The sequence below is a fragment of the Struthio camelus genome, chromosome 3 (genome assembly GCF_040807025.1).
Source record: "Struthio camelus isolate bStrCam1 chromosome 3, bStrCam1.hap1, whole genome shotgun sequence".
In the NCBI taxonomy this organism is placed as follows: domain Eukaryota; kingdom Metazoa; phylum Chordata; class Aves; order Struthioniformes; family Struthionidae; genus Struthio; species Struthio camelus.
In genome coordinates, this window is record NC_090944.1 from 41847662 (window position 1) to 41866464 (window position 18803).

The 18803-nt window shown below is 38.3% G+C and overlaps 1 protein-coding gene across 40 annotated transcripts in view; it reads left to right on the forward strand.

The window, feature by feature from the left end:
• RIMS1 (regulating synaptic membrane exocytosis 1) overlaps positions 1–18803 on the forward strand; it is a 361088-nt gene that overhangs the window by 280856 nt on the left and 61429 nt on the right. For 33 of the 40 annotated variants that reach the window (XM_068937510.1, XM_068937511.1, XM_068937547.1 and 30 more), the window contains one exon: positions 1064–1230. The exons of the other annotated variants lie outside the window; for them this stretch is intronic. In XM_068937510.1, the coding sequence (XP_068793611.1) occupies positions 1064–1230 (167 nt within the window). The remainder of the gene's footprint in view (positions 1–1063; positions 1231–18803) is intronic. 40 annotated transcript variants of the gene reach the window in all.

Here is an 18803-nt window from a genome sequence, read left to right on the forward strand (position 1 = left end):
GACTTACAGTTTCACAGAGCACAGATCTGGAAAATGGACTCCGTAAAGTTGTCATGTCAAAAACTGACTAATGTTAGCACTTGTTAGTAATTTTCACCTAAATACACACTGGAACAGTATACCATTATTTAAGTCACTTTTCAGCGATAGGTCCCTTTCTCTCTGATGACAGTGAATCTTATTTTTGGGAACCTGACTATGATTTGATCCTTGTCTGTATGATTGAAGATTTAGGTAAGTAAGTGTGACATTATTAGGGCGGAAGTCCCTTTTTATAAATATTCTTACTGCTAATGTAAGTAATACAACTATGTGCATACTATGTGATGGAGGGCGTAGTGTCACAATCAGTTTTAACCAGTTAAAGCTTCTGCTGTTAAAAGGTAGTGATGTCCACCCGGCCACCTATTCCTGCTGCTGGTCTTCTGATAGTTCTCATATAAACCCAGCTAGATCAGGGAATTGATCTCCCTGAAAACAAATACTATTTTTGTTGATTTAGCTTTCTGCCAGGCTAGTTCTGTAGTATCACAATACGAAGAGATATCTGGAAGCAGAAAGCGTACTCTTTTTCTTTTCTGATAGAACTTAGGTATTTGTCAGGTAAATGTCAGCCTCATGTAGCGTTACATGTCATCCAGACCCATATGCATTTTTCATGTTCCAAACTGACTCTGTACGGTATTTCATAGTATATTTGTAACATTTGAAAAAAAAATAGGAAAAAGAGTGTATGGTCAAGTAGATAGTAAGCACGTGCTTGAGAAGGTGTCCATCCGCTGCATAAATATATCATTATTATAATTACAATGTGGTGAACCAGCAGCCTATTTAAATTTAAATACTGTAGTTTATTTCAGGTATCTGATTTATTCCATAAATACCATTTTTCATTTCTTCAGTAGACATAAAGACATTAATGTAAGTGTTTCTCTGAATTTCATGAAATTTTGTTGGATCTAAAAGCAGTTAGAGAGAATTGTCATATTTAGGTCATTTGTTCTCTCAATATATACATTATATTATGATGAGACTCCTCACCCTTTCTTTTCTTGATCTTTAGTATAATATACAAACAGATCAGTACCGAAGTTGTGATAACGTCTCTGCCAAATCATCAGATAGTGATGTCAGTGATGTGTCAGCCATTTCCCGAACCAGCAGTGCCTCACGCCTCAGCAGCACAAGTTTTATGTCAGAGCAATCTGAACGCCCGAGGGGCAGGATCAGGTGAGTTTTCTATGTAGCTTGAATTGTATCACACATCTTTTTCTTGTTTAAATGCCAAAATATAACCAGAAATGATGGAAGTTGGAAGACCAGAGCAACATAAGAGCTTATGAAATGTATCTTTGTACATATAGTCTTCCATTGCTAGCATAAGATGACAGTACTTTGTGCGCCTGTGCTTCTGAAACAGAAAGCAAAACTTGTCATAAAGAGATATTAATGTATTAATGGCAAGTGGAGCTTGCATGCACACTGTCATCTCATCGTTAGCCATGAAACTATATGCCGAAAAAGTATTAGAGCAGAAATTTTACTATTTTTGCCCTCTGAAGAATTTTATTTCATAAGACAACTCTGTTCTTTCTTTCTCTGTATCTATCTGCCCACCTATCTACCTTTATTTTGTTTTTTTCATGCCCATGATAAATTACTAGCATTGAAACAAATACTTTTTTAGTAACCTTTAATATCTCTGCTTCAAAGTAGTTGAAGTAGTTTATATTATCAGTAGACAAATATCTCTTTCTTCCTTGATAATATACTTCCCAAGAAGTTTAGTACTTCTTGAGATACACAAATGCAGTCCTGTCTTCATTTAACTCAATGACAAAACTCCTACCAACTGTCACAGATGTAGGATTAGGTTAGTAGTCTATGATCACATCCACTAGTGTCTGAGCTCTCACAAATTTGACTTTAAGTAAGTGTTACAAGACAGGGGATGAATTAAGAACTCTAAAAATTATCCCTGTAAAGAAAATGAGCATGGTAGAATTCTGGATATGTCATTTAGTAGTTCAGAACGTTTCTAAACAGATTTGCGAACAGAGAAGTTCAACTGCAGGGTACAGTTTGGTCTGCTTCCTCAATGGGAAGGGATATTAGGGGAATTCAGAAACTGGCCTGTATATCCCTCATTTTATTGTTAAAGGGAGTTCAGAAATATATTCAGAATCATGTCTCAAATGGGTGAGATCAAAACCTGAGATTTGCATTAATAATGTAATCTATAATCCAGCAGAGCATCATGGTGGAACTGTAAATGTATTTAAAGTTATTTGTGTGTATGAAATTATTTTTAATCATGTGTTTAAATGCTACATTTCATTGGAGCATAACTTCTTGTCTCTTACAGAAGGCTTTAACCTTCCAAAATGGCCATTTTTTCGAGACACTGAATTTCCTCAACTAGGCACTCTTGCAGTATCTTTGACAGGCTGAACAAAATATAGTTTTTTCCCATAACTATGTCTCTTTTGAGGAGACATATTATCAAGAAGGTCCATTGGGTTCAGAATGTCTGATCGCAAGTATCAGAAGGGTCACAACCGCAGGAGAATCAATAACCTCATGCTAGGCTGGAAAGGGGTCAAATCCTTGTTCTGATTCAATGTCTTGCAGAGAGAGCGCCTTGGGAACAGGTGAACAAATATGAGGAAGAAATTAACTGCTTTTTAAAGTTATTCATAATTTTAATAGTGTTTCTTCTAAGCTGGGTGGTTTTTTTTCTCCCCTCAAAAAACCCATTAAAAACCATGGGAGATGCCTAGTGTACTATATTTGCAGTTAGCCCATTTCAACAATATAATGCAATGGAGCAAATTTTAAGATCATAGAAATTATAGGGATGGACTAGATTTAATCACTTTCATAAATTTATCAACTTTGATAAGTCTGACCTTATCAGTGGTTCTCTACTGTTTCATCCCAGTTCTTTGAGCGCTTTCTGTATAAGACTAACTTTCCTTACATGAGCTGACCCATTCACTTCAGTGGAATTTTTTAGATAATTATTTGCTTGTAAAAGTCTTATCCTCAACTGGGTCCCTACGAATGTATGTATTTCTTGGGAATATAAAACTGTTGAAACCAATAGAGCCATTTGTGTGAGCAAACATTGCAAGATCAGACTTTTACTACTGTTTTTGTAGAATGCTATAGTTCTTAATCTCTCTTTTACCATTACTGGTAATGATTGTGGTCTCATAAAGTGATATAGTATGTCTTAAAATTAATCACTTAATTCATTTTTTAGATTTAACTCATAGGTACTTATACAATGTTAGTCAAATATTGTTTCTTACTGAAGTTTAAAATCATTTTCATGTTATGTTGCTAGAAAGCATTGTATCCAGCAGATTTAGGATTAGCATCTGCTCTTTATAATTTTCCATGTGAGCTATCTATGCTTATTTTTGAATGTTTGCTTTTTGTGGCTATGGAAAGGCTGAAGTCCTTAGAGACTTGCAAAAAGGATATGTCATGGGAATTAGATGTCAAGAGAGGTCAAAATGAAAGGAAATTAGATGTTGAAGAAAAGTAGAGAAAAGAGAAGAAGAAGAGAAAAGAAAAGAGAAAAGGAGAAGGCATTTTGCTAATGATCTGAGGAAAGTGAGCTTCCTCCTCTCCTATCTCTCTACTGGCAGCCTCTATCACATAGATTTTAATCACTTTTTCGTGCAGCTTACTTTTTATGTGGAGGTGGAGAGTCAGTTTGGGGAAAGAGGTTGATTATATTATGAGCAGTTTTTCGGAGTGAGACTCATCCTATTTAACTTCAGCCCTAAAAGCTGTGAATCTACAGTGGAATTCATCTAAAAATTAGGTGTTTGTTAAATTAGTTGTGTAACTTCCCTAAGTCATCATTAGAAAGAGGCAAAGACCTCTTATCTTGGGTGGTTCATCTCATCTTCAGATAGATGTCAAAGATGGGCAAATTGTCCTTTTTTTGCATTAATTTTTGAGGGAACCCTTAAGGACTAATTGAGATAGGTTACTTTCATTTTAGACATCAAAAATGGAGTGAAGTTGATTCTTTCTCTTAAGTACTAACATTTCCTTGAGTTCAAGTAAATATTGATTTGAAGTTCAGAGTTTATGAGTAATTTGAAGTTTAATTTTATTTTTGTCTCCAAAGAACCCAATGTTAACGTATATCAGTCATGCCACATGTTAGGGGTAGAGCAGGAAGGACAAGGAAAAAGTGTTTTTAAGCTTCCTGTCTTCTACCTGATTGAAACTACGTTTCCACAATCATCTGTAATGTTAAGTGTAATGTTAAGCTTTAACACAAAAACTTACTTGAACTGCCCTTTTTATGCACCTACTTTTATACCTGTTGGAGATGAGAGCTGTGAAGAACCTACTAAGCATGTAGAAACGTAAAGCAGGTGGCCCAGTTTTAGCCGCTAACTTAACTGACTCATCCAACTAGTATCATTTGGTGACCTCTGTAGTCAAGAGAAAAATATACAAATTCAGAATACATAAGCAAGAGTCCTGCTCTGCGTCATCCTTGGAAGGATTGTCTGTCTGTCTCTCTCTACACTGACTGGAGGAGAATGAAGCCTAGTGCTAATACCCAGCAAGCTGAGTTAACTTAATTAAATGGAGAAATGTGGCTGGAGGTTAATTACTCCAGCCATCAGATTAGTAACCTGAAGTTAAACTGTACCCCTTTAACGTCTCTACATGAACTGAAAAACTTTGATTACTTGTTCATGTAAAGGGTTGTGGTGTCAATTTCTGAACATGAAGTGAGCTAGTTGATTTTAAGAAGGCAGTAGTTTTAGTTAATGTCATTAGCGAATACAACCTAATTATCCCTCAGATTAATGCGTTTGTGAAAAAAGATATAAGTTAAGATTCTAGGCATAAGAAAGTACCACATAGTGTCTTGTTTAGGCTATCAGTAACAAAACAGAAACAGTTTTCTTGTAATTTTGTGCAAGGTATCATTATTTCTGGATGTCAGAAGGGCAGCGGTTGCCAGTCATAGTGAACGCAATTTGTATCCACTGACTTCACTGCCAGTTCTACCGGCATAAACAGCCTCCTGACCTTTCCTCCCAAATCCTAAGGGAAGAAATATCCTTTTAAAAAGGTAGCTAATGCTTTTTCCCCATCAATCCAGGCAGAATCAGTCAATAGCTCGCTCGCTCTCAATTTTTAGGGTTTTGTGTTCTTTCATTTCAGGCAGTGTATTCTATATTACCCTATATTTATTAATAGTTATTTCTTCTTGCAATCAGTAAAGGTTTTAAAACTTGGAACCAGGTTTTAAACCATCTTTTATCTTTCTTTAACCATCTTTTATCTTATGGTTTTAAAGTGCATGCGTTAACTGTAAATATGTAACAATTTACATTTGTTCAGTAATTTTTAAATTTCATATATAACTCCTTGAGTTACATTACATTCAAATTACATTGTGTATTTCATAATACACATCATTTACAGAACAAAATACTGTCTGTATAATAAAGATAAAACAAATTGAAACATAACAACACAAAAATACTATGCGTCTTATTTGGATAGAGAGAGGACAAGCTAGCTATTCTTTGGTTCAAATTCCAAATGTGAAGTCTTGTAGTATTAGGCAATTTGAGTGTGCCAAACAAGTTAGTAACATAGGGAGAGTGAAAGCAAATCTTCCTTTTCCTTTGATCAACCAAAGGGCTATGTCTAAACCTTTTAAGGCACCAACTGATCTCATTCCCACAGTATATTTGTAATTGAATTACCTGTCAGAAAGCTGTGACATAGCATGCATGGCAAATACCATTAGTTAATCTTCAGTCTGAAGATTTTATTGATTAACACTTCTAATAGGTTACAAGGGAGAATTTTAATTGATGCACGTTCTACATATAAGTATATGAAATAGCTTCTTCATTTCTAACTTGATTAGCATTTTCAGGTGGGTGTTTTAACAAACAGCTATGCATGAGTAAATTTGTCTACTTGTGAAATTACTTCAAGCATCTTTCTTGTTACTGTACTGAGAATTTTGCCTGACTGTCATGCTTTCTAGTGGAAGTCCAGGCAGATATCAGATGCTCTGGGAATATTGATTTAAATCAGAGCCAGACTTCTGTATTTGGCTTGCCGTAGTATTTGGAGTGAGTGTGTGTTTCATCACTGAAGTCAGACTGCCAATTCTTCTTGGTAGAACTTTTCTTTCATCACTCATAGTCTTTAATACTTCATAATGCGGTCAAGATATACTTGGTGCCTGTGTATGCCACAGACTTTACTTGGTATGAGTCAGGAGCATTTCTCACATCCTAAGTGAAGCAGAAAGGAGTAGTTCAAGGTTTAATGTAAATCAGATAATTGATAAGTAAGAATTCATGTTAAACAGGTGATGATTAATCAGCACCATATAGCCTTGATCAGAGAAAGGACATTTGCTCACCTCAATTAAAATTATGCCTACTCTCATTGCATCATTTTTCAGTAGGGACCTCATTATGCAAAGATACCTTCGAAGATGGACTTCTCAGTGATATCAAGCAGGCAACTGTCATTCACAGTGGAGACTTGCAGGAGCCGAGCCTGAGGTTTCTGTTTTGAAGGAGTTAGCCAGTTGGCTTCCATAAGATGTTTTGCTTGAATCTGATTAAACAAAGTCTGCCAAGTATATAAAAGACTAGATATATACTTGTAAGGTAAATTTCTCTCAGTGTATGAGAATTTGGAACAAATTATCCCTGTATTAGGATTGTCACTGTTATTCCTCAATTTTCATTTTAAAAGCCCATCTTCAGTAAAAATTATGTTTGGTATCTTAACAAATGTGTGCACAATAATGTAATTATGAATGCATCATATTTTGGTCTGATTGTGTATGCACTGCTTAATTGAATGCTTAAATTTCATAAGAATATTTTAAAGAGGTTTATTAAGGAAAGAGAATAATATAGTAAGTTGTAACAGTGGACTTAAACCAGTCCTAAATTATTTCATGTATTATCCAGTGCCATTGAATGGCTTGTATCACAAAGTCATATATGCTTCTTGGGATTCAAGAGTGTTCCCAGTACATTACTGAAGGGAAAACTGCTTTTTGGGTTCATTCTATGAGATTCTCCCTGATAAACCTCTTCATCACCAATTTCCAGAACAGCCTGTGCAGCTTACATGTAGCTATTGTTCCTTCAGTACACTTTAACTTTAGCTCTAGTGCGTTACAGCTTTAAAACAGGAATAATGAGGGAGGGAGATGAAGACACACAATCAAGTGAGGAAGAGGTGGACTGTGTTGTTAAGCAAAGGGTTCAGGGTGATGTGGACAGGAGGGACCTCATAATCAACAAAAGAGAACCGAGCCTCTCTTCACCAAGAGCATGCACAAACATGATGAAGTGTCAAGAGGACAGCATAATAGAGGAAGCTCTCAAACATTTTGGGGGACAGCGAGGAAGCTCTCTGAAGTGCCTGTGCACTAATACATGCAGCATGGAGGACAAAGAGGAGGAATTAGAGGTCTGTGTGCAGCTGCAGGGCTACAGTCTCATTAGGATCACAGAGACATAGTGGGACAGCTCACATAGCTGGAGTGCTGCAGTGGATGGGAGCAAAGGCCAGGACACCAAGGAGGGGGAGCTGCCCTTTATTTGAGAGCAGCGGCAGTGCATGGAGCTCTACACCTAGGGAGGGATGATGAGCCAGTTGAGAACTTATGGGTCAAGATTATAGGACAGACCAATGTGGGGACGTTGTTGTGGGTGTCTGCTACCGATCATCTGATCAGGAAGTAAATGAGGCCTTCTTCAGACAAATGGAAGAAGCTTCATGTTCACAGGCCCTGGTACTCATGGTGGACTTGAACAAATCCGTATCTGCTGAATAGGGCAGCACAGCAGGGCACAAGCAATGCAGGAGGTTTCTGGAGTGCATTGATGACAACCTCCTAACACAGATGGTCAAGGAGTTGGCGAGGGGAGACGCCCTGCTGCGCCTCATACTTACAAACAGGGAAGAAATAGTTGAGGATGAGAAGGCTGGGACCAGAATCCATTGGATGGTGAAGTTCAAAATCCTGTGAGGAGAGAGCAAGACAAAAAGCAAGATCGCAGCCCTGGGCTTCAGAAGAGCAGACTTTGGCCTCTTCAGGGATCTGCTTGGAAGAATCCCGTGGGAGACAGTCCTAGGGAGAAGAGGGATCCAGGAGACCTGGTCATTTTTCAAGGATCACCTCTTCCAAGAGGTGAAGAATGGTCCATCCCAATGTGCAGACAGTCAAATAAAGGCAGCAAGAGGTCTGAATGAATGAGCAAGTTGCTTCTGACTAATCTCAAATATAAACAGGAAGCATACAAGAGGTGGAAGCTGGGTCAGTCATGAGACATGGTCTGAGTGTGCAGAGATGGGATTAGGAAAGCTGAAGCCAACCTGGAATTGAATCTGACAAGGGATGTCAGGGGCAACAAGAAAGGCTTCTATCAGCAGCAAAAAGAAGATGAGGGAAAAGTGGACCCATTGCTGAATGGGGCAAGGGACCTCGTGAAAAAGAATGTGGAGAAGGCTGAAGTACTCCATGCCTTCTTGGCCTCTATCTCTACTGGTAAAATTTTCCCTCAGGAATCCCAGGCTTCTGAGACCAGTGGGAAAGTCTACAGCAAGGATGATTTGCTCTCAGCAAAAAGGACAATCAGGTAAGGAAACATGTAAACAAATGGTACATAAGCAATCCATGGAACCTGACAGGATGCAGAGAGCTAGTGCTGGCCAATGTCATTGTGAGGCCGCGCAATAATCTTTGAAAGGTCATGGCAATTGGCAGAGGTTCTTGAAGACTGGAAGAAAGCAAATGTCACTCCTGTCTTGCAGAAGGGCAAGAAGAATGATCTGGGGAACTACCAGCCAGTAAGCATCACCTCGATCCCTGAGAAGAGCGTGGAGCAAATCCTCCTGGAAACCATTTCCAAACACACTAAGGACAAGAGGGTAACAGAGTAATCAGAATGGATCTGTGAAGGGGAAAACATGCCAGATCAACTTGATAGCCCTCTATAATGAGATGACTGGCTTGACTGATGACAGAAGGACAGTGGACATCTTGACTTTAGCGGGACTTTCAACGCGGTCTCTTGTAGCATTCTTATAGACAAAATGAGGAAGTACAGGCTAGATGAGTAGACAGTGAGGTGCACTGAAAACTGACTGAACTGCCTGGCTAAAGAGTTATGATTAGCAGCACAAAGTCTGGCTGGAGGCCAGCCACTAGTAGAGTAACTAGTGGTGGGTACTGCACCTGATACTGTTTAACGTCTTCATTAATGACCTGGATGATGGAACAGAGCGCACCCTCAGCAAGGTTACAGACGATATAGAACTGGGAGGAGTAATTCGTACACCAGACTGTTGTGCTGCCACTCAGAGGGATCTCAACAGGCTGGAGAAATGGACAGACAGGAACCTTATGACGTTCAGCAAAGGGATTTGCAAAGTCCTGCCTCTGAGGAGAAATAACTTCAGGGGGACCAACCAGCTGAGCAAAAGGCCCTGGTGTCCTGGTGGACAACAAGTTGAGTCTCTGCTCAGCACTGGTGGGGGCACATATGAAGTGCTGTGTCCAGTTCTGGGTTCCCCAGTACAAGGGAGACATGGAGCTTCTCAAGCGAGTCCAGTGAAGGGCTGCTAAGATGATTAAGGGACTGGAACATCTTTCATACAAGAAGAGACTGAGAGAACTGGGACTGTTTAACCTGGAGAAGAGCAGGCTCGGCGGGGGTCTCATCAATGTCTATAGATACCTGATGTCAGAGAGTAAAGAAGACAGAGCCAGACTCTTCTCAGTGGGGGCCAGTGACAGGAGAAGAGGCAACAGGCACAAATTAAATACAGAAAATTTCACTTAAGCGTAAGAAAAAGCTTTTCCACTGACTGAGCACTGGAACAGGTTGCACAGAGAGGTTGTAGAGTGTCCAGCCTTGGAGACATTCAAAATCTGACTGGACATGGTCATGGACAAGGATGGAGACTCCACAACCTCTCTGCTCTGGCTGACCTTCCTCTGAGGAGGGGAGGTTGGTCTAGATGGTCCCTTCCAACCTCAGCAAGTCTGTTATTCTATGAACAAACAATGTGTTGGGTAGGTGAATATTCTGTATCTGGAAATACCTTCTAATTCAAGCCAGATTACAGCTGAAACTAAATGAAAGTAAAATATTTAGATACAGAATGAAAAATGGATGACAGTTAAGAAGTATGAAACAACACATGTGACAAGAATGAAAATGTTTCGTTATGTTATGCTTTCAAAGCCCGAGGTCTTTCTGCCATTTTCATATCATCTCTTGTAGATGCTGAGCTCACTCATACATACTTAACGACTCAGTTTGCATTCATCAAAGGTAATCCTCTATTATCATAGTACGCTAGATTTTAGCATTCACCTTTTCCTTATGGATAAGGAAATCCTTAAGGGTTTCCTTATGGCCTCTTTCAGGTTCAGATCTTCACATTACACACATGCACACACACACAATTGTTGGTTCTTAACCAATTTAGAAGGCTGTTCTTGAACCCTGTGCTTTTTGCTTTACTTCTCTGAGTGTGCACGGACACACTTATGCATGAGTCTACTCTGAAAATACAGATAGTCTTCTGGACTGGAAGGGACCTCTCTAGGGTCACTGAATATAACCTGTCCTATCACAAAGAACTATTCACATTAATATATTTTCAAGCTCCATCTTGAACTTAATTAGTTGTTTTTGCTCTTGCCTGCTTCTCTTAGAAGGTATTTCCAAATCTCGTTCCTTTGATGCTCTGAAAATTTATTTTAATTGTAGCCTAAATTTATTCACAAGGAGTCTAAGTACACTGTTCACATTTGGCCTTGTGCCAATGTTGGCTTCTTATTTAAATAGTTTTTTTTCTCCTTGATATTTACTCCCTGATGTATCATAGAAAGCAGTAGGTTATTGGTTAAACGGACAGTTCTTTTAGTCAATTGTATATTATATACTTTCCATTTTATTGGTCATCCTAGCAGCCCTTCTGTGGCAGTTTTTAACTGGAATTAAATCTTCCTGAGTTTTTGCTACCAGGATATACAGTAGTGCAGATGAAGTCTCACCAGTGTTTTATACAGTGTCATTAATTCTGCCCTAATCGACACATGGAAGATTGCATTTGCTTTTTTCATAGTCGTAACATTGAGTTGTGACAATTGCTTAGCAACTGGCAAAAATGGTCAAAAAACTGCCGTCATGTCAGAAGCCGTGCCTTTGGAGACATAGCTACACCTGAATGGATTCCTCAGTTCCCAGGGTCTCCCTCAGTGTCCATTGTCCTCAGATACTGAGCATCTTTGAAGAACTAGCCATTACCAGCAGGGACCGCAGCATGGTGCTCCCTTCAGAACCTTGCTCCTGGCCTTTTCTCTGTAGGCTCTCAATGCCATTAAAATGGGGATGAAATCTGAGAAACTTATGTCTTTAACGAACCCTTTTCAGATTTAATTAGCAATGTTTACTGAGAGGGAAAACTCAGTGAGTCCAAATTAGCTTTCCGTTACAACTGTAGCTTCCAAATATCCTTAAATTTTTGTTCTGAAAAGGAAGCGTCCCATACTTAATGAATCTCCTGTTCATTCCTTTCCTTTAAAAGGAATTAACTTATTAAATTTTGGTCTGACCATGACTGAAGATGCACAGCAATTGATGCCTTCTGAATGTGGCTATAAAACTGAAGATAACAATGCTAGTATATCATGCAAAGTTTACTTTTTGGACTCACACTTCTGGTCCAGCTGCAATAATTTTTCCAGTTTGTCGTCAAGGATTAGAAGTAATCACTGCTATGTCTGTGTCAGTCTCCAAGAAGCTAATCTAATGTAACTTCTGTTGATGGTACTCTCATGACAGGAATTAACTGGAAATGAGGCTATTTTAATGGCATTATCTTCTCAACGCTTTTGAGGACTTTCCTGGTTAGTGACCTTTCTGGACATTTCCGCTTTTTGAGTCAACGGCCTCTGGCTTTGTATGACTGCAGAAAACTCCTTAGCACAGAATAGGCTCACCTATCCTTTTCATCCTATTGTACTTTTTGTTCTGTCAGTTACTGTGGAGTCAGTTTCTTCAAGCTTATAGGGAGATGAGCTTACAAACTCTTAAGCCAGACAAAGTGTCTGTTTTCCCCAGTGATTCAAGTTAAGACCTCTCCCTTCCCTTCTTCTAGACTGACATGGGGACATTCTGCCTGATGTCTGTTAGGACATGGTGAGTCCTGACTGGCTTCTTCTCTGTGCTTGTAGCCCCCCCAAACTTAGTAACATTTGTACAGGTAGATGCCTTTTTCTGTTCAGAGTTTCATTTTACACTCCTTATTACACTATTCTCTCACATAAAATGCTCAGTGTCTTGAATGTGGAGCCAGACAGAGGAACTGGAGATTTGTCATCTCATTGAGGACAAGACAGCCGTGCTGATTTGCAAAAGATATCTCAAGGAGATGTAAGCATGGAGGACTCCCCGGTTTGGAAACAGGTTTTCTCCCATTGGTTTTCCATCCTCCCACATGGTACATTGGAGCTAGTTTGACATAATTTACAGTGATGAGGGAGAATGAAGTGGAGGGAATCTGAAGGGTCTTCTGACCTCTTCTCGGTTTTCCCAGTAGGGCACACTGTTGCCACCGTGAACGTGTATCATGTGAGCTGTGCTATAAAGTTGTTCCTTCCTTTCCCCACCCTCCATTTAGATCGGGACTCCATCCATCCTTGTCAGTTCAGTAATTCACTTGATATGTAGTACTGCATCACATAGCCAGCTCAGTGAAATTTAACTTCATGTCATGACAATCTAGGAAAACATAATACACCAAAGGCTTTTAATGTATTTCAGTTGATGAGTTGCTGTACTGTGTTGAAAGAAAGAGACCCATTTGTTTCGTGTTAATTACAAAAGTAATTAAAATCTGTATATTGAATTTGTACTGCAGCGCACAGAGTGCAGTTAATATTTTCACTGATATAGAAAAAACTGAAACGTAAAATCTAATCCATAATGTTTATTGTAGATACTTACAGACAGAATTAACAGAAGCTACAGCAAAAGAACACCGCTATTTGTTCACCAACAAAAGCAAATCACTTTGGAAAAGGGAACAAATTCACAGGCACATTCAAACTGGTTTTGTATGGGGAGTTCCCTGTGCCACACTTAAGCATCTGAACCTTGAACAGGATTCTGAAAATGTGTTGGATATTGCAGAATTTTTTGTACCTCACATAGGCTTGATACCATCTTTCTTGTACAAACCTGTTTCAGGGAAGTTCACATTATATACAGAAAGAAGGATTGGGCTATATAAATTGGCAGTGAACTGAAGTTCCTGTAGTTTAGCATGAGAGGGATCGATCATAGTCTGCACATACTAGACCAAATTGGGTGTTCCTGATTTTTATAGCTTGTGCTGTATAAAAGGGAAAATTCTAGTTATACAGATCCTTCCTTGCTTGGCAAAGGAGAGGTCTAATGCACATGGAAGTCTAGTGGTTCTTCTTTTGAGGATTTTAGGAGCCTGCAGCATGTCATAGTAGAAAACATAGTAAATTCATCTTGTATGTAGATGTTGCAGCATCCCAGTTAATACAAATCTCCATATCTCCACAGCTTCACAAACTCTAGTGTAGCAATGCCAGTCAGTATTGAATTGAAAATCTCGTCTTTATATCTGCATTTTCATAGGGGTGTTTCTTGCTTTTGTGGTGGAATTCAACCATGCACAGCATTTCAAAATGCCATTGTGGAAAGTCTGTCCCAAACTTCTCAGGCCTAAAGCCACAGCTTGGTTACACATTTGTAGCAGGAATAGAAATGATGCATTATGCTGCATCTGTGTTCACGTTTGAGTCAGATCAACTTTTCTACTTGGAACTTTTAACTCACAGTTATTATATGTAGTCACGTTTCTAAGGGATTTGGACTAAGTTCTCCTTTGCTGTTCATCTTTCATATCATATATGCTTTAAAGCCTGCATAACTAAGTATTTGCATTTATACAGATGGCTACAGTTGTAATCTATCTGAATCATGGATCAGAATCCACACATTAATATCAACTTTGAAAGCCCCTATGCAAAAGCACTCTAATTGAAAGAATACTAATTTCTGTTCATAGTGTGAACTGACATGGGTTTGGGGAGTTTGTAATGAAGTTGTCCTTCTCTTTTCTGAAGTTTTTTTTTTTCCTCATGATTTTTAATGTTCCAAATGATGAGAGATTTCCCCAATTTATTTCTAAAACTGTGTCTCTGTAAATTTAGCTTGACTGAAGACCTGAGTATTCTTCTTCATGACAATTTGTAGATCCTGTAATTTTCAGATGCACCATTTAGATAACTGGACTGCACTTCACATACAGATGAAATACTTCTTCATCTTTCACGAAAACAGGAATCCCTCCTTACCAAGAAAGAAGTATGATTCATTAGAACGGAATTATTCTGAGTAAAATAATTCATATATCTATAATGCAGTAATGTATTTGTTTTCTGCTTAAATATGCAAATAAAAATAATCATAAGTGACTTTTCCTTCTAATTTGGGTATTTACATCTTACTGATTTTCATAGATATTAAAGTTCGAAATCAACTTTCAAAGGCCATACTTCATACACCTACAAGATTAACTTTTAGGTTCTGAGTTACAGTTCAGTAACTAGGATATTGTACACCATTTGTACGGATATAAAGTCTGTAAACTTTTAAAGAACTAAATATCTGTTTTCTAACTTAAATGTTTAGCAGCTGCATTTTATTATACTATTGTCTGTTAGGTCATAGTCCTCTAGTAGTAGTTGGCTTTCAAAGGCCAAAGTTTTTAAACCTGTGTAATTTCTCACTAAACAATATAATGAGTAGAATTGAATTCTTTAAAGCCAGATAAAACATACTTGTTTCTTTTGTTGGTCCCTGTTCAAGCATGTCTCCTGCTGGTGAGGACAATGTACAGTGTTCCCCACTGCCTGTTTCACGAAATTTGCTGAATGACTTTCTGTGGCTGGAACCTCCTGTAGTCCATTTTTTCAGCTTCAACCAGTGGGGTTTTTTTTGTTTGTTTGTTTTAACAAGAAAGAGAGAAAGAGAATTACTTCAAACTGCTTCACCTTAAAAGAAAATTCTATTGCTTATATTCCTTCTTCTTTGCAAAATTTGTGCAGGAGGTCTCCCCCCCATTTTTTGTCATACAAAAAAATAAAATAATACAAGTAATTTAAGAGAGACTTCATTATAGCTTATCTCCTTTACTCAGCCAGCTCCCACACAGATGCAGAGTCATACTCTGCGTATGACCCAGAGATTCTAATACAGCAGGAAAACATACAATTCTTTTTCTTGTACTTTCTTGTTTAACTTCATAGGCCCTTGGAGTTTAGAGTAAGGAAAGAGAGATATTTGCAGACAGAGATCAGACATCCGGGACTCCAGGTCAAAGAGTCGTCAAAGCAGTGGCACTGTATAAGTGGGGATATTTGAACTAGCTCTGTCAGAATAGCCCAGTCTGACTTCATGTTGAGGCCACCTTTTTCTTCATGGAAGGAAAGGCATTTTTAGTTCATGAGAATATAAGCTCAAATTGCTTTCCCTTGAATCGCGGTGCACTGGTGACCTGGGATCTCAGAGTGTTTAAATAGTCACTCTGAATATTGAAAACGGACATCACATAGGGGTAGCCAGGCAAACACAGTGGTCTGATTCTTCCTTGGAAGGTATCTTCTCTTCTGTGTGCATTTGTCATGCTGCCATTTGTACTAAGATGACTATCTGGGGTTTAGAGTTTTCAGCGAATTGAACCTTTAAACGTGTCTTAATGTCAACAAGCTTCACAGTATTTGGGGGATGGGAGAATAAATGGGAAGTCGACTAATAGCTTTTTTTCGATTACACGATAGCAACAAGCAGCAGTGAGTGACCACCAATAATTTGAGGAAGGATAGTGAGACACTGCATACGTGTGCAGGAAAGACTAAGGTGTTTCTTTGAAGGATATGTAAGAACTCCCACACAACCGAGGAAGGGTTAGAGTTAGTGGCTGGTTCACAGATTCAGCAAAGTACGTATCCGGTGCTTTGCCGTTCATGCTTTGCTGGAAAGGGATAAATTGAAGCACATGGCAACTGTTCTGCTGAATCAAGATCTTAAACATTTGTTTGTACTTTTTATTCTATCTGATTGGACTTTGGCTTTGTGTTGAGTGTTTGTGTTGAATGGTCAGGCGCTTTCCATTTCCATTAGCTTCAGCAGTTAAAATCTTTCAGCATTTGTAATAAGAAACTAATTGAGCACGTGTCAGTACTGACTATCCTCTGTTCCAATTTCCCAAATATGTTTTTAACAACTCTTCATTTGTCATTCATAAATACAAACTATTGAACTCAATATTAGAGCTAAAATATTAGACTGTTTTAACTTCTGTACAGCATGCTTAAAAGAGTAATGGAATTCCAGTTTGGTATGAGAAAGTCTGTTATAAATACCAGCACAACTGTTGAATTTACAACACTAATTATATTGCTGACAATTTGCCTGTGTAGGACTGTTTCTTTGTAGTCAAGGTTTCTACTGTAAACAAGACATTTAGGATCACTAAGTAGAGACTCATTTTTTATTTGATGTAATAAGCAACATTTATGGTGCAGTTACTTCAGTGATTTATAGTTTGTGTTTAAATACTGAGTGAGATTAATTAGTTGATATTACTATAAAGAACATACTCACTCCCATAGCTCAGATTGCACCCCATAGCATCCAGAATGTAGCCAGTGCTGCTGACAGGCTGAAGACTTTCCATGACTCCTACTGTTAAAATAATAAAAGCCCTCATGAGGTTCATGCCATATGTCTGCCATGTTTTCAGAGGATTCCTTTTCATCTTGGAATTTTCCATTACAAAGTCTTTATTTAAATATAGGATGTTTAAATTAAAAATTTACTATGTGACTGGTGTTAGCATTTGTTCCATCAAAGAGCCTCTCAGTATTAATGAAACAAAGGATGACGTATGAGGCAGCGCTATAAAAATGAATATTTTTAGAAGTGTAGTATGCCTTAAAATCATCAACTGCACTTATCCAGTCCATAGTTGCTAATAAAACTCCTATTGCAAAAATAAAATGAGGTGACATCAAGACCATCAGTACTGGAAACTAGAATCAGTTTTCTAATGTAGGGTTTCCACATTTAGGATCCCCATTTGCAGTGCCTGTTATGTCAATAAGTATATGTGGTATGTGTTTGTGTTATACCTGGGCTCACCAAACACATACACGTGTTAACTAGAACATGCAGGGCTGATAACAAATAAACTCCATTCAACTTTCATATTTATCCAAATGAAAAGACCACGCATGTAAGAAGTTTTTGAACAGGTCAATTAATGAAGTGTTGCATCCTCGAGCAGCCTTCTCTGCAATCACCTCACTCCTCTACTGTAGCTCCCATGATTCCTCCCCTATGCAGAGGTCCCTGGCAGTTTTCCATGTCCATTAAGACGAGGTAAGGAGTAATACCTGCAGTGGATGGTTTTGAACTATACTTGTACTGCCCGGCCAGCTGGAAGACCAAAAAGATTAGATAACTACTGAGGTCATATAGCAGCCTTTCTTCAGCAGGGGACCCTTTTTAGGTATCTCTTCTCTGCCTAGTTATCAGACATCACAAAACTTGTAAAAACTTGTTAACTCCTTTCCTCTGTACCAATTCTGGTTGAAATTTCCCACTATAAGTCACTTGGGGAACAAGTGACAGAAACTAAAGATTGCATAAGGAACATAGGAGATAAGGCTAAAAACTCAGAAAACTCAGTCTGAGTTAAAAATACAGTTCACTGTAAATTTTTTCATCTTTCTGAATTAGAAGTTTATGAGCCAAAAAGTGATTTGACCTTCAGAGGAGAGTGTGATAAATAGCACTTGAAACTCTCTAAAACCAGCCTGTGCTCAAGATAGTGATCTATTTACTGCAGGCAGAATTTACAAGCATTACTACACTTTTAATGATTTTTTAAAAGATTATGCTCTGGAAAACACGAGTATAGGGTTAGCAATGTGAATCTGGATTTTAAGAACACGTCAGGGCATCTTTTATTTTAAAGCTCAGAATTTGACTAGTTTCTGTGGCTAAGAAATTGAATTGAATTGATTTGAATTGATTAATTGATAGTTAGCAACGTTTATTTCACTTTTCCTAGAAGGATAACCTGTCAGAACAGAGAGGTCTTTTTAACATTGAAAATACTCTTCTATTTTTTACACACATCAAAATGTCAAGCTGATGGAAAAGCTGTCAGTCTTCAGTGTAACTGAATGTTAAGTAGTAGTGGTATGCTGCTATTTTGCTTAAAATAGAGCAGTTTAAAATTGATGTAAGTCCATTTGGTCTGAGCCAAATTGTGTTGAAAAATATACACAATTTTAATATAGTGCAAAGTGCAACTCTTAACTAATGCAGATTTCCCAGCCGGGTTAGTATGACTAGAGCTTCCAGATGTGGACAGTTGTGCATTTTAACTGTGATCAGATCTGAGAAATGAAGGAGCGTCTCCTTGTCAAAACTCCGGGATGGTAACTGTGTTCATTCTTGAAAAGAAAGAGCATTTATGCAGCAGAAAGCTTGGTCAAGACCTGTAGATAAAGTCATAAGGATAAAACCTCTGTAGAGATCTTTCCAGCAATGGTCAGCTTTAGGAACTGATTGTCCCGTCTGCATCCCTGACTGTCTGAGAAGGAGGGAGTGCATATACTTCTTTCTCATTTTTTGTGTAGAAGCATG